Genomic DNA, 22,317 nt, shown 5'->3' with positions numbered 1-22,317 from the left:
AGAAAGACCAGGAATAGAAAAAGAAAGAAAAGAGATAGAAACGGAGAAGAAAGGAACAAACGGAAAAGAACAGGAAAAAGGAACAGACAAAGGAACAAAAAAGAAAGAAAGGGGATTAGAAAAGGAAAAGAAAAGAAAAGAAAAGAAAAGAAAAGAAAAAGAAAAAGAAGTAGTGTACTACTCACCCTGGGGCAGCAGGGGGCGCTGTGCTCTCCGACGTCACCATAAACACCAACCGTAGAACAAGAGAGTGCAGCGCGGCCATTTTGTCAGCAGGTGGCGCCACTGTCGTCTTCCCGCCCAGCGCTCAGCGTTCTCCTGCTTCCAGGTGCTGCAGTTGAGCCCTTCCGCTCTCCGTACAGGAATGTGTAGCCTGCATTACGTCAGTTATCCTGCCAGCAAGCCAGAGAAGCAGCTCCGTCCAAGAGGAGTTTGGTTCCTGTGTGTGTTTTTTATTTTTTTATCTGCGGAGAATTAAAGGGATTCGCGTGGTTTTTTTTTTTTCCCTTCCTCACTCGGAGTGCGGAGTCGTGATTTGTCGACGGGGAGGGATGAGAGTTTGAAGCGGCGCATCACAGCTCTCCTTCTTCAGTATGAGAAGTTTGTGAACGAGTTTTGATACCGACGATACTCTCCGAAATTACATGGAGGGACTAGAAGGTGAGCAGATTATCTTTCAGGTTGTGACTTTAAACACTGACGTGGAGGCGCACATCTGTTTTGAGTTTGAATCTTTCTGTTTTTAACTGTAAAAAAAAAAAAAGTCTGAACATTTGCTTGCTTGTTGTGTTTGTTGTCTGACTCACTTTCTCTCATTGTTGACCTGTTTTTTTCACGCCTTCGTTTGTCTCCCAGGTACAGATGCTTGTTACTGTGCGGGCTGTGGAGGAAAAATTCAAGACTCGTTTCACATGAAAGTCCTCCAGGACACCTGGCACAACGCCTGCTTTCAGTGAGTCCACAATTATAAACAACCCTGCGAGCACTGTGTGTGTAATGAGTAATGAGATAGTTTGGGGTCTGATAAGTGGATGCTTTGTTGGCATAGAAGAGAGTCTGCTTTGACCTGGACACAATTGTTTGTCCCTCTCTTACATTTTGTCCTTGTGGATGATCCCAGAAGCTTCTGTCCTGTAGCCGCAACATTGGGTTTAAACCATTGTTCTCATGCACAATGTAGTGGTTTCCTCCTCTGTCACAGCTCACAGACCTCATCACAGGGATGATCCAGGTTTTCTTGACTACAGATAAGTCAGTGGTGATGCTCCTGCTGTCTTGATTGGGGGGGACTTTGCCCAGGTTTTGTCTCTCCTGCTTTGGGGGCTTAATGATTGCCACACTGGGGTTTTCACAGGTCACTGCCCCACAGTGAGATATCTTGTGTGAACCTGCGGCTGGTTCACTGCGCTGCACATGCCAAACATGATCGGACTCTTCCAGGGTTTTCCCCTCTTTGGTTAGCAGCCACATTCTTTCGCCCCCACGAAGAGATAAGATATATACAGATATAATAACTATAAACTTTATTCCTAGAGCGAGTATCGGTCTGAAGAACAAAGTGCATTACATAAACAGGGTTTACTACACGTCCTGAAACCTGGAGAATCTATAAAAACTCACCTTGTGTTGTCCTTGAACATTATTTAAACTCCCCGAAACTGCACAGTGCAGCACATTATTGGTAGTAAACTGTATATTATGAGAAAAACATAGATTTTTCTTAAAGGAAACCAGTTTGTTGTTCGTTTTAAGAGGCTTGGCTCACTTTTTCTTTTGTTCACTATTGCTTTTGGTGAAAGCAAAACTTCCAGCAACTCTCGGTTTCTAGTGTTCATGTTGTTTCGTTATTGGGATTCAGGCAGTAATGGAATTACTGGAATTATTATACACTATGATTCACAAGAGGAAAAAGGCGGTGGGGTTTTAAACTGGTTAATTAAGCTGTCCAGCTAGATCGTCACTGAAAATGTCCTGGGAAATGATCTGTAGAGAAGAGTGGAACACCTGAGAGTGCAATAAAGAATCAAAATGAGTGATAAAATATTGAGGAGTAAAATTTAAAAAAGCATCAAATTGAAACCAGTAAAAAGCAGGAAAATCCCTTAAAATCATATGTTTTCCATTAGATAAGGCTTAAAAGAAGACACTGATTCACTGGGCCCTGATAGCAAAGGCTCCGTCCCATTTAGTTTTCAGTCTGGACTCTGGAGGAGACAGAAGACCTCAGTCCTCAGGCTGATACAGGATTAAAAGGTCTGAAACAGTAATCAGTGCTATCTGAAATATTGATTCTAGGAGCCGGTGTCAACATGCTAAAACAGGTGAGATGTGATCTTACATTTTAGTTGTAGTTGAGAGCCCAGCAGATGAGTTCTGTAGTCGTGTTCAGACACGAGAAGAGACTGTTTCAACAATCAAGACACGAGTAGATAAAAGTATGTACAACAGTTTCTGCCTCTCTCGCATTTAAAATAGATCTTACTCTTGCCATATTTCTGAGGTGGAAAGGGCTCAGATTTCTCTCCTCGCTCTGTTGCTGGTCCAAACTTTCCTGAAAGGTTCGACGGGAGGATCACATCTGCATCAATAGTTAACTGTGTCTAATTTGACAGTTACATAATCAAACAGATCATTAAAAATCTGTGAATGTAGCTGATTTGCAGCAAAGCTTTTTTTTTTATGTCTCTCTTTTCAGTAACCACAAACTGTAGCGTATATCCAAAAATCCGTTGGTTATGTGACTGGAGTCTGGCTCTGTAGGACTCCTGGCTTGTCCAAAAAGCCTTAAGAATAGAATAAATTAAATGCTGACCGACCAAAATAGCTCGCTTGAAGTTTTGAGCCAGTATCTAGCAGCACGTCATCCTTACATAACCTGGGATTTCACTCTTCCCCAAACACTGACTCTTCAAAAAACACATGCTGCTACTTACATCATCTCAGTGGCAAAGTTCCCTTATTCAGCTGACCAATGATCTTCTCCCCTTTTTCTTTGTGCTGTTGTACTCCCTCACATTTCATGGCGTCCTCTGTCAGCGCAGCGTCTTTGTTTAAAGGATAAGTTCACACAAAAAGGACAAATTCAGTCGTTATCTTCTCACCCCCGTGTTGATGGAAAGTCGGGTGAAGTCCATTAAACATCTTTAGAGCTTCACAGAAAAACAAAAATGCAGCGTTCTCCTGAACAACCGAAGCTGTTTAAGTTGATCCCAGATTGATTTGAAACGATGTTATGTACACCTTCGCTGCGCAGACTTTGTGCACGCTAAGATAAAGTGAAGAAAGAACTGCTTGAACGTCTTTTCAGTTCAATTTGGAATTCGCTGTGAAGCTCCAGACATTTTTTTTTGTCGTCTATGAAACTCGACCTGACTTTCCATCCGCATGTGTGTGTGAGTAGATAGTGAGTCTCTTTCATTACACGGGTTCAGATATCTCCACGCCGCATCTCGGCTCAGGTTGCACTACAGTTATGTTGCTTAACGGGACTCTATGGAGCTCTTTAGCCGTGCTGGAAACCTACTGTTAGTTTACGTTAGCGACTGCATTTCTTAACTAATTTTAGCTATTCTTGAGAGGCACCACAACGAGGCCACTCAAGAATACGCACAGAGCCACATCCTTTGGACTTTTGCAAGAAATCCCACTTACTGGAGACCTTCACAAAGAAGTCCACAGTCCGGCAGCGTTAAACAACTTAAACAAATCGTCCACTGGCTTGTGAAGGCAACCGAGAGAGACGGGGAATGTCTTTCACATGTGGCCAGTTAAAAAAAAGGATGATTTACATGTGTTAATAACTGCAAATTGGTACAAAGAGCCCCTTTAAGAGGCTCAATCTCTGAACTTTGTCAAGGAAATTGTAGAGCAAAAATAAAATGTCTTTGTTGTTGGGGATACCCCATGTGGTGCTCCTATTGTCCATTGTCCACTCTGCCCTCCGTGTACCTCCAACTCGTGTAACATTCTTACAAGCCGACGTCACCCGTGGCCTGTTCCAGTAAACCTGGCAGTGTTATTGAGGCCTATAGGTAACGACACGTTCCACTCTGCTGTGTTCTACATTCCTAGACGGCGATTCAGAGATCTGAGTCTGCCGTCTCAGACACCGACTGCAGAACGCTTTGTTTTTTTTTTAGTTTCCAAAGACAGCTGGATATTTCCTATCTTGTACTCCGCTGAATGTGTGCAGCGCTGCAGATGTTATCATAACACTTGGCCACAATGAAAGGATTGGATTCCATATTTATTTACAATACACAATGCGGTGATATTGAATACCCTTGAACCCCTTCTCCTTCTTCCTACCCCTCTACTTCTGTCGCCCTCGTCCTGACCACTACCGTCTTCAAACAACGACATTCATTTTTTTCTCAGGCACACACCTGTGAAGTTTCATGACTGCATCTGTAGTTTTGACGTTTGCAGGTTGACAGAATCTGCTGTGGCTGTCAGTCAAATAATTAAAAGATAACCTGCAGATGAATCGATGACGAAGATTTTTTAGTTGATGTGAAGACTGTTACATAATCAAAACCTGATTACATTATTAATGCGCAGTCCTTGTGATCCGAAGGGAGAAATAACTGTCACTCTAACGCCTTGAATAATCATTGTTATAAAGAACACGGGAACACAGCAGTCACACACCCTCAGATAAGGTTCACGTGACACTCCCTCTTCTCGTCTTTAAGGCTGCAGCTCGAGGTCCCTCTCTTACCATCTCCACTCCGCACTCCAACAAAAGGATACACTCCAGCAGGAATGTGGATTTAAGGAAATGAGTAATGTTGACTTTGTAGTGTTTGTGCAGGCAGGACCTTCGCATTGTTCATTGAAGAGCCACCTGAGCTCTCCCGCCCCTCCAATTCGCCAGTATTCAGGTGTTTTCATAAGCGCCCTTACATCACTTTATGTTGATATATCATGGGGGACATAATGGACAGTAATTGTAGTTTATCTGCTTGTTGCGTCGTCGAAGGCAGACAGGGAGGAAGTTTTTGTTTCTCCTGCCACACCTGGACTGATACTGAATACTTCATGCAAACCAGTTGAAATACTGCGCTCCTGAAAAGTCTCTTTCACCTCCCTTTTGTGCAAATGTTTTTTTTTTTTTTATCTGACTGGACCACATGGGTGCACTGGTATCACCCGGTGATACTGAAACGGATCCTGCCAGTACTGTTGCATGCTGTAGCTTGACAATACTGTTTTTTGTAGCAAATGTATTCAGTTCAAAAGTATAGCACTCTGGAAAAGAAACAATGAACATATTTCACATTCTTCTAATCAGGATCTCTTACAAATGCATATTAGATAATGACCTAAAACGACCTTTTTGAAGGGCTCGACTGATACTCCACTTTTGGGTCTGATATTGATATTAGGGAGCAGAATATTCTAATAGAGTTTCAATGATTTTCAATTACTGATTAAGCAGAGAAGGATAGAAACATTTTGTAAAGCCAGCAGCCTTATTTTCAACACACGTCACGGCATTGCACCTGAAAAGAGTTGGATATTAGCGAGTCCACCCAGGTGTTGTGTTTCCATCACCAATCGCAGCTGGAGCCATTTATCACCTGAGACCACAGTAGAGTCATTTGATGCTGGAGTACATGCCAATTGTACACATTCACATTAAAGACAAAAGACCGCTGTTAGTGGGTGTTAGTGAGTTTAATGTCCAGAGTGAAAGTGGTTTCAATTGCCCCAAACAATGTTCCTCAGTTTCTTGTCCCTCTTCAGCAGACTGATGTCTCGGTGGGGCTGCATTGTTGTGTATTTAAATGGTTTCATAAGCATAAAATAGAACATCGTGTTATTCTGCTTCCAGACTTTTTTCACAGACAAATCAGGCCACAAACAGCACAGCCTCCATTACTCATGCAGTCTTTACCTCAGCAGTCTTTCAGCGCTGCCTCCCCTCATCATGTCACAGTATGATGAATCAGACTAGAGTCATTATCACTCTGACCTCATGCTCATTCTTAATTTTTGTTGCTTTCAATCTCAGAAGAACAGGATGTTTGTTCCCTCGCACTATTTGTTATAAAGCCATTAACAAGGATGTCAAAGACTTAAATATTGCCCCGCCTGCGTCACAACCAGAGCCTCCCCGTCTGTCCGCTCCTCTCTCCACAACAGACACAAGCATGTGGTCTTCCCCCTATAAGACGGCTCCTTCTTAACTAATGCCAGAAAACTCTGAAATATGTGGCGTCTTTGCCAAAGTCAATAAGCCTGGATCAACTATACCTGCAGTGCGGAGAGCAACGTGATGCACGGGGCTCAGCAGCAGGCTGCTGCCAGCTCCGCACCAGAAGATTAAAAATACATAAAAACACACATTCCTGCTCAAAGTAAAACTTCTGACTTGTCGTTTCAGGTGGTTGCATAAGACGTAAAATGTGATATTCATAAAGTCATCATAGACGTGAGCATTCAGGGAGAATTTTCAGCATCAGCAGAGCTCTAACAGTCATACTGGTGAAGACCATAGCCCCCATTGATTCATTTTTTTTTTTACTGCTTTCACCGAGGAGGTTGTGTTTTCGCCTGTGCCCATTTGTCAGTTGGATTGTTGGTTTGTATCTTTGCAGGATTACACAAAAAATACAGAAGGGATTTCTATGATAATTGGAGGATGGGTCTCGGCCCAGAATAGACCTAATTAACGTTTGATGCAGATCTTGATAAAGGGATGGATCCAGGAATATTGTTCTCTTTCTTTAACATTGCAAAACAAAGCGTTTTTCCACATCTTTGTTAGTTTGTCAGGGTGAATGCATCTTTAATGATCTTTATGAAACAAATTAGGTGTATTGAGGTGGCTGGTGTCTATGGGGATAATGTGATGGAGATCCAAATAAAAGTCTAGATCTAGGAGATTTTAAGATTCATGTTTTTTGACATATAGGCTTGATTGTACTCGAGGGGAGTATTGGGCCTTGGCAGAGGTATACGCTCTACTGAGCGCCATTCTACTGTAACCTTTATTTAACAAGGCAGCCGCACAGTTACACGACTACAGACATTAAAACAAACATAGAAGAAGAGGGAGTGGTGGGCAGCGTATGAGCCCGGGGACCAACTCCTGATCTGAGCCAGCATGTTGCTCAAGGGCACCGACTGGAGAATCAACCTAATGTTCAGTTAAAGACTAATAATGTCAAACTTTTATCAACATTAAAACATCTACAGTCAGATATCCATTTCTCCAAGTTGTTCCCAATTGCTTTAAAAGCCTCCAATGAGACGAACCTCCAGGAAGATTCAGGCAGTTTTGTAACTGACACCAGGCAGGGGGAGCAGCATACTTCTTTATTCCTACTTCAATGCATACTTTAACAGTGAGTTGCAATAAACTATATGTCCTTTGTCTGAATTTCATCACCTCAAATATATTCCTGAAAGGTGAGCACAAAATTTTTTGTGAAACAGTCGCAGCATCTGCACAGTCTGACAAAAAAGCTGCAGCTCTGGAGACATTTCTGTAATCTAATCTCTGACGGGACGACTCCTCATTGATTGTTTTCCTGGCGGTTGAACCCGCTGCCACCATTTCACATAACCAGTGCAGCTTGTTCAAGGAACACCCATAGCCTGCAGGTGCTTTCCAGGCTGCTAGCGACTTCGGCATTCTACAATCTGAACATGTTGTCCCGAAGCGGCAGCCAGAAATGTCCCTTAAATTCCCAACGTTCTTGTGGATCGATCAGCTGTTGGAGTGCTATTACGCAACAAAGGGGAATTATATGACGAGCTCAACTGCTATTTTGCATTTCATCTGAATTAGACCGCAGAGAGTGACTGGAAAAATGGGGAAAGATATCTAGAATGTGATCAAATATCCAGGATGTTAGTCAGATGGTCGTGCACTTTTGACCTCAAGGCTAACGGGACGCCTCATTATTATTTACATCGACCTAGATAAGAAAGTGCACACTGAGAAGTTTGTTGTGCAACTGATCATCTTTTTTAGGCTATAGATTTGTTCTCACAGTGGTCGTGCAAGCTTCCTCCTCGAACAACTGGATCCCATTAAGGTGCTGGAAATTGGCAAAGTATTTAGAGGCCTTATTATCGGTCATGTGCAGAAGATAAAAACAAAATGTTCCTGGTATCCTTTTCCAAAAGTGGAACGGCTCTTTGTGCCGTCTGTTCTTTCTTACTCCGAATCAGTGCACAATAAAGCGCACACATGCAAGACCCTGCAGATGTCGGGACGAGGTATTAACTGTGCCCTACACCTTGTTAGGAGAAAAGTACATGTTGTCGTTTTCTGAAACTTGCCCCCAGCTAATGTTCTTGTCCGATGCAACCTCGGTGTTGAAAATGTTGTCTTCAGCAGAATGGTTAAAGGCTGAGGCGATCTCTCTTTTATCATTTTTACGCCGTTCGCTGGGGATGTAATGTATGTGATATGAGGAATGAGCTTTGAAAAAATGCACTAGCTGCACATATAGGTAACCTAGTTTTTGTGATGGTTCAAATATTTAACTCTTTACTTACAGGGTTCGTACGGGTGCTTGAAATCCTTGAAAGTACTTGAATTTCAATGTTGTGGATTTTAGTTTAAGTGCTTGAAAGTGCTTGACATTATAACTCTGTCTTTCACAAAATTGGGATCAGACTCGATAATTTATTACTTGCTATAGTTTTTGCTATTATGAAACATAATTTTAGATGTTTACAGCATAATACAATGTACATAATTGTGATAAAAAGTGAGGAAGAAATAATGAATTTATATATTCCTGTTGATAAGTATTTTACCCCAGCAATAAGGTGCTGGAAAATCTTAAAAATGACCCTTAAAAGTGCTTGAAAAGTGCTTGAATTTGACCTTGAAAAATGTTTACGAACCTCATATTATCAGTGTTCTTGTGGCTCTCATCTTGCTTGATTATGTTATTATTATTACAAGTTTTTTCCGAAATATTTGATTTTATTCACGAAGAGATTAATTAATTCATAAAAATACTACAATAGATTGATGAATTCATGTTCTCGCAGCACTACATGCATGTTCACCTGAACCAGACAGAGTGAACACACAGACGACACCCACATACTTTTGAAATTATCAACAGGTCTTTAAAATAACACCCAAGGCCTTTGAGTCTCTGTTGTATTATCTCAAAGGAGATTGCTTCACGCTTGGCTTAATTCTTCCCCTTTGGTCGACTTTGTTCTGTGCAAACGTGACCAAGACTGTTTTTTTCTGCCCTCTCAGGTGCTCTGTGTGCTGTGACCACCTGACTAACTGGTACTATGAGAAGGGCGGCAAGCTGTACTGTCGCAAACACTACTGGGAGAAGTTTGGAGAGCTCTGTCATGGGTGCTCTCTGCTCATGACTGGACCTGCCATGGTAAGACTACTGTGTTTATGTTTATCACCCTGTGAAGAGATTTACAGTCGGTGACAGGCGGATGTTCCACTGATTTATCGCGAAATGCAACCCGGATCCAAGAAGGTTGGGCTATAGGGGTTAGAAAGAAAACTGATGCAGCGATACTGAATATCAGATCATATCTCTTCCCTCTGAGCTCAAGTTCTTTACTGTAAATGTAAAGAAAGTACAGGCTCTGAAATGTACTCAAGAGTATAAATAACCTCATGTCATATTAAAACATGCAGACTATTATGCGTAAAGGTCGAATCAGTTGGATTTGTCCAAGCTGCTCGTGAAGGCACCAGAAAGATGGATGGTTGTTGACTCTCAGCCGCAGGATGTCAGATGGGTTTGTTCCACCCAGCCAGCAGAAACAGATTATCTGTGATATCATTTTGTGACGTTTTCTTCTCGGACACCACACATTAAAACGGAAAGATTGGAGATATGTAAGATTATATTTGATTTATAACCATCCTTCTCTCACAAAGTGTAACGCCGGCACTTGCGATTTCCTTCTATTATCTGTGATATTTATAAATCTTTGCAGGTGTATAATGAGCATCATGTTCCAGACTGTTACCTCAGCTTCATGCTTTCAGATTTATTTTTTTTTGTCTGCTGGCTTGAGTCTAATAAAGCACTGGGTCAAAACTGTTAGACCTCTGTTACTATGCGTGATTGCCAGGCGATGCATACCACAATCGTATAACAACAATCGCCAAAGATTTCCTACTTACTTTTGTAATACCAGAATGCCCACAGAGCATGTCAATGCTCCATTAATACATTTACAGATGAGTGATACTTTACATTGGCTGCTGCTGAACATGGCACGTTGGACTCTCGGCCTCGCTTGTCAAAACCCCCCCCGGAGGCCCCATTATGTTCCCTCTCTGTACAGAAGTTCTCCACAGTTCACTTCCCCAGAACACAGAGGATCTGGTGGGGCGACGCTAGAACACGAGGTGGTTTTAGAGCCCGTCATGTTCAGTTCTCTATAGATATTTCACAGTCGAAGAGCTGTTGTTGTGCTGAACCTGTTACATGTTCAGCAAAAGTTTAGCTTCTGCTCTGCTCACAGTTTTTATTTTCATTTCATTTGTTCAAGTCAGTATCAAACAAACATGTTTTCTTACATCTGGAGAACAAGATTTGTAGGCCACGTCGTCTCTGCAGCGCTGCAGTACTTCACTATGATGCTGTTTTGTCATTAACTAATAAAAACTTTATAACAAAATTGCAGTTTCTGTGACTTGTCCCATCCTGCAGTTTTGTAATACATCGCTTCATTGCGTAGGCCTGCCTCTTAACCGTTTCTTATAATCGTTATAATTACGCGCCGATCAACTGCAGATTTAAGATAATAAAGAACTAATCCAAAGAAAAGTCACCAGAGAAACTGGTGCATGTTGAGTTCAGCCCGAAACGTCAGTCAGCTTTGATTTAGTATCTACAAGTTGAAACATGAAATTCAGGTGGCAGCAGCTCTCGCTGGTCCAGACGGGGGTCACTTGTCTAACACGGAGCCAGACTGAAAGTTTTTCTTTTTGCCACCAAGCAACACACACAATGGACTCTTCTATTTAGTATTGGCATCCTGCTTCATCAGCCAGCGAGGCCAAGTGTTTTTGGCAGCGCTGCTCTGGCACCGCAGCCTCTCGGCCAAAAAGGGAATCATTGTGGGCCATCAGCAGAGGAGGGTCATGCAGAGCCGCTGCTTGTTAGGCATTTAAGTCCAGAACACGATTGTTTTTGTCCTGGTTTAAATTATTTATTAGTTTAGCTATTGATTAAAGATGGTTGTCATATTTTAAGACACTGTTTTTTGATGTAATTCATCTGCTTCATCCATCCACTTTCACAGCCGTCTCCGCAGAATGAGTCTTGCTTAATGAGCCTCCAGCGTGATCTTTGTTTTTGGTCGTTGCTCGTTACAGCTCTGTCTTGCTTCTGAAGCCTGAGGCAGGTTGTGGTGGTAGTGGTTCTGTTCCTGGCTTGAAGGCAGGGAGTTACAGACAGGCTCCTGAGATGTCACAATGATTTGTCTGACATCACTCTAATCTCCCTGTAGCAACAGGGAAGCCTTTCCCAGAATTGACTCACTGACTCAGACTTGTGGCTACTGTGGGAAAAAAGTATTTGCTTCAACTTTCAATGTGCTTGCATTGTTATTTTCATCATTATTATTGATATTAAAGTGGTTTTAATACAGCGCTGTACTTACTTTTATCATATTATAACACATTGTGACATTATTTCTGTGCTTTATTAGTATCTTATCAACACTTGACTGACTCGTACGCTGACTGCCACTGTCACTTTGGGTTTACTGCACCTTACTGGCTAACATCCAGTATACTTACCACACCAGTATACCGTTCTACAGTTGTTAGCCCATTGTCCGTTTGTTGATAGGTTTGTCAGCAGGATTACATAATATCTACTGAACAGATTCCATTTAACTTGGAGGATTCAGTTATGGTGCAGATCCAAACGAGACAGAGACAGGATGGGTTTTTTTTGTGACTTTGCGAGGCTGTTTTTTGACATTTTCATACATTTTTAAGGGAGTACTGTAAGAAAAGATCATGTGTGTTTAGGTAGCGTGTATCTCTGATTTAGATTGTAGATCTGCTGAGCTTGAATTATGGGGAAGCAGTTATTAGGGGTGTAATAAATCAAAAGGTGAGATGTCATAATGAACAGTGGTTTGTTTCTGAGGTAACAGGTCTTGGTGAACTGTTACTCTTTGAGCCACAGCTCGTAGGTGAAAAGATAAGAAGATGCTGCTGTGCTCTTCTTAACACAGATGTGGAATCAGAAGTTCCCAGAACAGTTGAGACAGGATCGGGTTCAGTGTGCAAAACGTGTCGATCCTGGGACGAACTACATGCTAATTCTAAACAGAGTATGTTGTGAATTCGCACCAGAAAAATGTCAGTTTAATAACTTAAAAACAGTTTGTAGCGTGCTGTTGGTGGACGTTATTCTCCCACACTGCGATACTCAGAGGAACCGGAGAAGCCGCTCACAGCTGTAAGCTATTAAAGCAAATTATAAATGGCAGTGAAACAGCTTCAGAAACATTCCTGAAAACAAAAATTACTCATACATTTTTGGGAGAAAAGATTCTTTTGCGTTTTCCATTTTTCAAATGGTTAAGTATGTTAATGTCTAGTCCCGCAGACAAATAGCCCTCTGCCACAAAGATGAATGTCAAACATCCGTTGTTTTAAAGTGGAGCCGCACAGTTAGTCTGATATTATCTGAATGGCGACACGGCCAAGTGCAACATCCAAATCACAGAAGCTGTAGGTTTTTATTTGTAAAAGTCAAATGTGTCACAGCGGAATGTGATAATGAAGCATTGTGGTGCGACAGACCAGCCTCCAAATCATATTCTCCAGATGCAAGGGGACACGCTAAGATCACATCATCATTTTTATGCATCTTTGAGTGGAAATGAAGTGTGCAGGTGTGAAAACCTCTTTTTATAGGGATTATGATGCACACAAAGATGGTTGGGGTCAGTTATAATCATCGAAATGCCAGTGAAAATGTCCTGCCTCTGTGTTTGTTAAACAAATTTGAGGTATCATTGCAAAAAAATGTATGTTTATCAGCTGATATCGTTCAGCCCTGTTTCAAAATAACCCCAAACTCAATGTTACCTCTTTATCTGCTGAAGAAAACTGTCCTGGGATATTTTTTCCATCTTTACTTTTCCTGCATCACTCGGGTGAATGTGTACATTTTGTTCCCTGCCAAATTTGACATGTAGGCACTAACGCCTACATTTCACGACTGGGCATGAACTCAACATGTTTCCGAGTTCAGGTATGTGCACAATTAGATCACCTGCCTGCTGAAGGGCAACATGATACACATTATCTCATCTTGCATGAGAGCGAGAGAGGTAGTAAGAATCAGGTGAAGAGTGAGTGTAACACAAATTTCAGAAAGGGAAACGGGTCAGTCATTGTTGATGGGAGTGAAAGCGAATGACGGGCTGCGAGCTGGTTTCAGAGGGTTCAGAACGAGGACGTCAGCGAGACCAAGTGGCTCAGACCTGTAGAAAAGGAGGTGACATCATAGCAGATTCCAGACAGCGTGAGAGAAGCAGGTGTTACCACTGTGTCACAGCAGGAGGAGGGCCGACGGCACACACTCACCTCTGATGAGCAACACACACCAGAAGGGGACCGAAGCTTCGCAGTCGGCGTATTACCTCTCTCTGCTGCGAGTCGAGCGAACACTTTGAAGATCAGACCTTTCTTTTGTTGTTTGTGGTTCCAGGTGGCCGGAGAACACAAGTATCACCCTGAGTGCTTTGTGTGTCTGAGCTGCAAGGTGGTGATTGAGGACACGGATACCTACGCCTTAGTCGAGAGATCGAAACTGTACTGGTAAGACGCCCTGCTTCAGCCTTTTTTAAAGCTATTTGCACATGAGACTCATGGCAGATTCTGGGTTAACATCCTCGAAACAACAACTTAATCAGAGCTGCAACAATTCTGATAATCAATTACATTTTCTCAAGTTTTTATTTGATGGTACTAAATGAAGAGTTTTGAGGTTTTGGTCTCTGTTGGACAAAAGAAGCAATCTGAATACGTCTCTTTGAACTTGTGAGAGCATTTTTCACAATTTCTTGGCATTTTATTGACGACATTATTGTAACAATAGTCTCAACATGAAGGCTGATTTTATAGTGTGGAAGTAAAGATGCTGATAACCGTTGAAATGAAGAAGTAGACTTGAAAACATTTCCTTTCAGTTAAGTCGTGCTTTTACAGGAACCACATTATTTTATGAAGGCACGAATGACATTTACCTGTTATTCACAGTGGCCTCGTCACTGTTCTCGCTCAGATATTTAACGTGTATGTGTAAGTGTGAATTCATCATTAAAAGATCAGTGTGTTGATTTACGACCACGCGTCCACACATGCAATGATTCGCCCCCTTTTTTTCTGTCGTTTGCAGTGGAAAGTGCTACAAGCAGGTCGTCCTTACACCCATGTTGGAAAAGCGCTCTCACGACTCGGTCCTCGACTCCCTGCCCCACACAGTGACCCTCATCTCAATGCCCTCTGCAGCCAATGGCAAGAGGGGCCTCTCCGTCTCAGTGCTGAGGGACGTCAACGGCTCGGCCAGCGTTCAAGTCAAAGAGTAAGTGGGACCTGAATGAGTAATGCTTTACGTAAGACTGATTATGGGTCTGCTAAATAACAGGGTGCTGGTGTGGTTAAGTGTGCACCTGTAGGAGGAGGTAGTTATTGATAATTTAACCCTCAAAGACTCGACAGCCGTTAGCAGTTTAAAAAAAGCTATTGTTCTAAAATGTTGGATAACTTTTGAACTGGTAATCCTGCCTGTATGCTTTAAAAACACATGTAAAGTGGAGTTTCTCATCTTTCAGCTGTATAACACATCTTGTTTGGCCGTTCAAGGAAACTCACATGGTTTGGTCGTAGCCAAGCTGATGTTGTTGTTCATTTCAACAGATGATCTCTGAAAAACGTCACTTTTGCGTCACAGTGTCCTCTGTTACGATTTCGTAACGATAGATAATAATAAATTGTATTTGACTGTTTGTCACTGGAAACGTAGAGGATAATATAATAAATGTGTGTGACTTGCTTTGGAAAGGTCAGACATAAACAAAAGGAACTCTAAAACATCCGGGATCCTTTTTAGATTTCCTGTGTTTCTGACTGACTTCAGGGACTTTTTTATAAGAGCCAGACTGAAACTTTAGATTCCCCTGAATTAAATGATGTACGGCACAAAATAAAAAAACAGAGTCAGGCGTTAAGAAAAAGGTCTTTGAGGGTTCATGTGATGTAAGAGCGCGACCCTGTTCTCCTTCACCTCCGGTCCCTCTGAAGTGCTAATGCTCACATACAAGTGTTGGTGCTGTGTTGTTCCAGAGTCCGAGGGATGCTTATTAGTCCAGAGGTGCGAAATGCCATCCACGAGGGGGACAGGATCCTGGAGATCAACGGCCTTCCTGTCGGGACACTGATGGAGGAGGAGGTGGGTCTGACACCTGGCACACATGGAGTGAAACGTTATTCTTCAAGCTGGAGCTAATTAGTGTTGCTATTAAAGGGCAGGTCCATTCCTTGAGTGCAATTTGTCAAAGCTATGTACGTTTGTACTGTACAACAACGGTACATGGGATTTTTGGCATACCTCACATTCCTCCATCATTTATACATTCTTCAGCGGGGAGAGGACGGTATGTGGAATGACTGCACTTAAAAGCTCATTCCCACAACCTCACCCTCACTTCACACCACACCAGCTCTGTCATCATCACGGCTCCGATGTATTTTCTTTATATTGTTTTGTTTCCAAGTTCCCGCTGACAGGTTCCTGTTTTCTCTGTGACACATTTCAGTATTACATTCAGTCTCAGAGGTTGCATCACATTTGCTGCAATCAAGTCAAGTCCCATTGTTTCATCAAGTCCTGCTGATCTCACTCTTCTACTCTCTGTAGTCGATTCACAATCATTTAATGTGGTTTAGTGCAACGTGGCAGCAATAAATCCTCCTTAGCTGAAGGTTATAATGTCTGCATAAACTGCATAATCGATTATCATGACCTAATGTTTGGGTTTGTTTAGGTGGACGATCTTATTCACTGCACCAGTCACACGCTGCAGCTGCTCATAGAGTATGACCCAGTCAGGCAGCGCTTGGACCGCCTCAGGCTCGGATCACCGAGAACCCGGCTGGGAGTCCCGGCCACATCCCGCATGCGTCTGTCATCGCCTTCTGATGCGGTCCTGGAGAGAACCGACGTGGTCGATGACGGCACACTGAAAAGGAGATCTTTGAGGTATGTTAGAGCAGCCAGAACACACACACACACACACACAGGAGATGAGTGTACGAGGGATCTGCCGGTCCACATCATTTTTGTAATTCTCAATCCACCACATTGTTTGTATTCCAGGCGCAGTAACAGCATCTGTAAGTCACCTGGGCCAAATTCTCCTAAAGAGACGCCTTTTATCACGCGAGACATCGGGCGCTCCGAGTCCTTGAGGTCCGCCAGCAGCTGCTCTCATCGCATCTTCCGGCCCTGTGACCTCATCCACGGAGAGATCTTAGGAAAAGGCTTCTTCGGACAGGCCATCAAGGTCAGCCTCCTCTCTTACTACTACCGTGCAGTGTTGTTTTGGTTCCCTCACGCAACAGGCTTCATGTGTTGCTTTTGCCCCACTAACAGGTGACTCACAAAGCCACGGGAGAGGTGATGGTGATGAAGGAGCTGATCCGGTGTGATGAGGAGACCCAGAAGACGTTCCTGAAGGAGGTTGGTTTTTTCTCATAGACAAAACGGAGTCGCCCTGCTCTGCATGGAGCTGTGATTTATTATACCGATGACCGAAAGTATGCTTCATGTTCAGCCTCCTGTACCTTATTATTTTGTGGGTTTTGCCACAGTCTGGTGGGAAAACATGAGGCAGGTTTAAAGTTTTTTTTAATGGATTAAAGGGGCTCTCTTTGTACCAGTTTACATTTATTATTTAATTTGTAACGTGACGTACCTCTCGGTTGTCTACTCAAGCCTGTGGATGATTTGTTTAAGTTGTTAAATGCCGCTGGACTGAGGCTCTCTGTGTGAAGGGCTATCAGCTTGCAATCGTGCCGGTAGAATTACCTTTAACTTCGTCTGCGTCTAATCTTCAGGTCAAAGTAATGCGAAGCCTCGACCATCCCCATGTTTTGAGGTTCATCGGCGTTCTCTACAAGGACAAGAGGCTGAATTTGATTACCGAGTTTATCGAGGGAGGCACCCTGAAGGATTTCATCAGAGACACGGTGAGTTAAACTAGTTGATTCACTTAACCCTCTCCTCCTCCTCCGCCTCCTCCTCCACAGCCGAGCACAAAAAAACCCTTCAGTGACCACAGAGAGCTGTTTGCAGTGTGGGAGGGGACTGACCTGAAGTAAACTCTGCTCCGATAGATAAGTGGGCCCTCGGCTCCGTAGTGGGCCGGCTGGCATGTCGACTGGCCGAGACGTGGAATGAGAAAAGTTGTAGAAAGTGTTCCCAGGTGATATTTAAAGGGCTTTGCTCCCCTCCTCCCACAGCGGGCTGTTTCTGAGGAGCAGTTAAGCTCAGCTCGCAGTTGAGGGAGGAGAGGGAGAGTGTTTTTATTTTTGTCTCCAATTATGTTAAAGTATGTGGGCGAAGGCCAGTTTTTTAATTTGATTCAGAAAGGTTTTATTTTGTTTACTGTTACTGTTTGCCTGTCTCTACCTCGGCCTCTGAGGAAGCTTCTATTCATTTCTCTCCTTTTTTGTTTTCTCTCTTTCTCTTTCTCTATTCGGGACTTACAGGACCCGTTTCCATGGGAGCAGAGGGTGAGCTTTGCAAAGAGCATCGCTTCTGGCATGGTGAGTTGGCCTCTTGCAAAGACATTATTACTATTAGTGAAAACTTTAAATGGGCCACCGGGCCACTCACCACTGGAGGTCCTGAGATGATTACTGGGATTTTTCTCTATTCTCTAGTTTATTAAATATAAAAGTTTGACCTCTTCAAGCAACTAAAATGAATATAAGTTGTATTAGTTTATCAATTTCTAACCCCCTGTTACTTCATTTAATGTTTAATATCTATAAAACCAACTTTCACCATCTCTCCAGTGACAAGGACGTTATGTTCACACATGTGGCCGTTTGTCAGTGAGAAGGATTACACAAAAACTATTTCACAGATTATCAAAAAACATGGATGTAGGATGAGTCTCAGCCAAGAATAAACCTAATTTACTTTTCAGCCAGTTGAGGATAAAGGGAAAGATCCAGGACATTCTTTTCTAACTTTTCAAGTTCAGGTCATTTTTCAACATTTTTGTTCTTGGGGGGGAATAATTTGTGGAAATTGATGAAAGAATCAGGCGTATTTAGGTGGCTGGTATCTATGAGTGAGTACAGTGGGTCATTTAAAGGCAACATTTTAGGTTTCAGTTCAGAGATTTGATGAGAATGAGTTAAGAAGAAGGACTAAAAGTGGCATCGATCATGGACGATGCGCCGATCATGCTGACAGGATTTCATATGCAAAAGTAAATTGTCCGGCACACGTGTGAATTTTTACCATCCTTGTTTCTCCTCTTTGTTTCAGGCGTACCTCCACTCAATGAGCATCATACACAGAGACCTCAATTCCCACAACTGCCTGGTTAAACTGGTAGGTGACACAGCATCTCGCGATTACGCATCATCATAAAATTTGAACGATGATAATTAAGGGTGGGAACGTTTTCAAATTCAGGCTTCATGAAGCGTAAAAGTTGGCGTGCAGTTGTGTCTGTCAAGAGTGATTGTTCAACTAAAGACCTTAATGTTTTTTTATCAGATCCTAGTAAAACATAAAAGCCTACGATTCCTTGACTTAACAGAGCATTTACTTGTCTCTCAACAGGACAACACTGTGGTCGTGGCCGACTTTGGACTGTCCCGACTCATCGTAGAGGACAAAGTCAAGCCTCCACCTGAAAAACCCTCCAACAAGAAGAGGACGTTCAGACGTGTCGACCGAAAGAAGAGGTACACTGTCGTCGGGAACCCGTACTGGATGGCTCCAGAGATGCTGAATGGTGAGAAGAAAAAATGAAATGCAGACTTGATTTACAGAGGATGTGTTTTAGGGTCAGTCATTTAATTCATATGATCCTTTTCTTCATTATTTCAGGTAAACGCTATGACGAGAAGGTGGACATCTTCTCTTTTGGAATCGTGCTTTGTGAGGTGAGAACTGATGTTACCCTGATTATCTGCTCTGATAACAAAGCTCACAGCCTCCAGACAGCTGTTTTGAAAACGGCTTCTGCAGAGCTGTATCGTTGGATCATGACAACAAAACCTTGACAAAATATCATTCCGTTGAATGCTTTAGAAAAAAACAACATGTAGAGTTTACAAGACGGCAGAAACGTTGTTTGTTCATGCACCGGTCGATTTATGAGGTTATATTTTGCTTCCTCAGCTTTTCTTCTTTCAGACTCGTGGAAAAAAATCATCTGAAACTCTTTTAATTTTGATGTTTTTTTTAATACTTCATGTACATCATCACCTGGAGCTTCTTTTTTAAATATCCGTGCATTATTCTGTGAGAGATAAACAAAAAAGGTTGAATGAAAAAAGCTGCATAGTGCGATGTAGGACGCGAGACAAAATTCAGGAAATGAATTCAGTAGGTTTTTTTTTACAATCCTGCTGACACTCTTGGCACCAGTGGTGTCTGTCTCTGTTACTGTGTTGACGTTAACTCCCTCTTCTGTCTTCTGGTCCAGATCATTGGAAAAGTCTATGCGGACCCTGAGTGCCTCCCCAGGACGCTGGACTTTGGTCTGAATGTTGGAAAGTTTGTGGAGAAGTTTCTCCCTGAAGACTGTCCCCCAGCTTTCTTTCCACTGACTGTGGCCTGCTGTGACCTCACACCAGACAACCGGTGAGCAGCTGCTCTTATTCTAATATACACAGTTGATTCTTTATCACTCAATGCAGAGCTGCTGACTGATGGAGTGTAGGGAATTCTATGGGAATAATGGTGTGTATCACCTTGAAAGACGGGCAGTCATTTGATCTCAAAAGGGGAGAAAACAACTTCTTTCAGATGCCATCTCGACCTGCCTGCACTCGACACGCCTCTGCACGCTGCCAGATTGCTTCCTCGTGTTTTCCCTCAACCTCGTCAATCTGGTTTTAACCCAAAAACCCCTCTGTGTGCCCTCCCTGCCCTTTTCTTTCCTCTCGCTCCTCCTCTCACAGTCCACCTTTCCAGAAGCTGGAGGACTGGTTTGGAGCCCTGTCCCTCAACCAGGAGCTGGGGATCCCCCTGCCAGCCGAACTGGATGAACTGCATCAGAGTCTGAGTCGACTCCACTGGCCCAAAGACGTCTCCCCGACCCAGAGCACGGATGAGACGCCACCTCCGACAGAGGCCTCCTCACACTCATCCAGCATGACGGACAGTGGCACCTAGGAGCTCTGTATATCTGTGTGACCCCTCTGAACTGCTGCACTATCACTGTGGGTGAGGAGACGAGGAAGACTGCATTGAACCCGAGCCATATTAGAACTGGATAATCTGAGGTAGCTGGACCAATCTCCCTGTGCAGGACTCTTGAGAGTGCCAAGAAACTGCACCGTGAGTGGGAAGACACATTTCAAAAAAAGACAAGTGTTAATTACTAATAATGTATTTTCTTATTTTTTTATTTTTTAACCTGCTCAGCCCTCGTCGAACACACGCAGGGTCGTACTAATGTTTACTGTGCACAGACGAGCATCTCTGTCAGGCGAGGGACGGCACATCACGGCAGGTTTTCTTTTGTTTTTCTGGTTCTGGAGTCGTTGTTTGCTATGTGTGGAATGCGCAGCGATGAGTTCTTGCCCACAAGAGGACTCCCTTCACTGCAGCAGCAAAGAAAAACAAAGACGCTTCAACGGTCCAAGTAAACAAGAGCTCAGAGCGAGAGAGAGAGAGGGAGAGAAAGAAAAGCAGGTGTGACTCGTGGCGGCGGTGGAAGCAAAACACTCTCTGACCCTGAATAGTTTCATCTATCTGAGATTTGACACAAGAAAAGAGGTGTTTTTTCTGAGCACCCCTACTGTAAATTTTGACGAGACGGTTAAAAGTACGATTGTGTACTTTGTTGTCTAATTTCTTAGAACGATGAATGAAGGCGATCTAGATTCTTCTCGTTCGCCGCGCTGACTTTTTCTTCCGAGCGTCTATCGATCACCTGACGCAGGAACTCTTTATTAATAACTGTCAGACATAAACACGCATCAGTTGACCACGAAAAGTCAGATTGTACAGAGTAACTGGATTTTTTTTTTTCTTTTCCTTAAGCAGTGTATATAAGTGTGTACATAGTGTGCCTCTAATTGGATGTCATTTTCTAATGGGAATTCTAGATTTGTAGATTTTTAGACATTTCGTCAACAATGGACGTTTTTTGCCTTTTTGTTTTGCTACGATCACGCAGGGTACTGACGACCATTTGTAACCACTATTATTTATATCACTGTAGTGTTTCATAAATAAACCCTTTGAAAGTTGGTCTTTTTGTCGTCTCTCCTCAATTTTTTTGCATGTCAAATCTTGTTTTGGGGATTAAAGTTGATAAAGAGTCAATCTTGGAACTCACTGGTTATCTGAGGATGATTGAGCATTTAATTTCTGCTTTTATATGTAGAAGAAATTCACGAGTTTGCAGGGAAACGGACAAGGAATCAGTTCACAGTAAAAGAGGATTGAAATAATCATTGTTTTAATGAAGTTTTGACTGTTTGTGAAGATAAAAGCAGATTTTTAGACCTCACTTTTGACCCTGGAGACATAAATCTGCTGTTTCGTCACATTGTATAGAGTAAAAGATAAATAGGCTTCATGAGAAAATCATTTTTACTCTACTTGCAGCGTTAAAGGATCAGTTCACCTAAAAATTAAAAATTCAGTTGTTATCTAATCACCTCATACTGATGGAAAGTCAGGTGAAGATTCATTTCTGGAGCTTCACAGCAGCTACAGTTTCTGGATCTGGCTCCGTACACTTCATGTGGCACAATCCAGGTCTCCAGAAGCCCCAAGATCCCAAATCGAATTGAAAAGCAGCCCTTTTTAAAAGAGAAGATCATCACTGTAGCTGCCAAGCTAAAAGAGTTGGCGTGCACAAGTTGGACCGTGCATCAGGGGCTTGTTATGGACAAATAAAAGATTCCCGAAGGTCCTGGTGTGAACAGGGATTTCCCCAGATCTAGGTCACAGGTAATCAGAAGCCATTTGATTCACCTGTGATGTTATCTCACTCAGCTGGCTGCAATCAGTCAGCTGGGAGACTTTATAAGAGGGCTGCAGTTCACCTGCTCAGGTGTGTTGA

At 42.8% G+C, this 22,317-nt stretch overlaps 1 protein-coding gene across 2 annotated transcripts; it reads left to right on the top strand.

Moving 5' to 3' along the window:
• Positions 1-304: 304 nt before the first annotated feature.
• Positions 305-21,497, top strand: limk2 (LIM domain kinase 2). 2 transcript variants are annotated; one of them, XM_030417988.1, is made up of 16 exons: positions 305-660; positions 862-952; positions 9,239-9,374; positions 13,698-13,807; positions 14,388-14,573; positions 15,335-15,440; positions 16,036-16,250; positions 16,368-16,554; positions 16,644-16,730; positions 17,108-17,239; positions 17,762-17,818; positions 18,552-18,617; positions 18,852-19,026; positions 19,122-19,177; positions 19,723-19,880; positions 20,201-21,497. In XM_030417988.1, exons 1-16 carry the CDS (start codon positions 645-647, stop codon positions 20,412-20,414), a joined length of 1,992 nt encoding a protein of 663 aa, XP_030273848.1. In that variant the 5' UTR covers positions 305-644; the 3' UTR covers positions 20,415-21,497. The 2 variants fall into 2 exon arrangements, with proteins under 2 accessions (XP_030273848.1, XP_030273846.1); XM_030417986.1 differs by having other exon boundaries at positions 308-660; positions 856-952.
• The last annotated feature ends 820 nt before the right edge of the window (positions 21,498-22,317 follow it).

Source organism: Sparus aurata, chromosome 5 (genome assembly GCF_900880675.1).
Source record: "Sparus aurata chromosome 5, fSpaAur1.1, whole genome shotgun sequence".
In the NCBI taxonomy this organism is placed as follows: Eukaryota; Metazoa; Chordata; class Actinopteri; order Spariformes; family Sparidae; genus Sparus; species Sparus aurata.
This window is presented reverse-complemented; position numbering and strand designations above follow the sequence as displayed.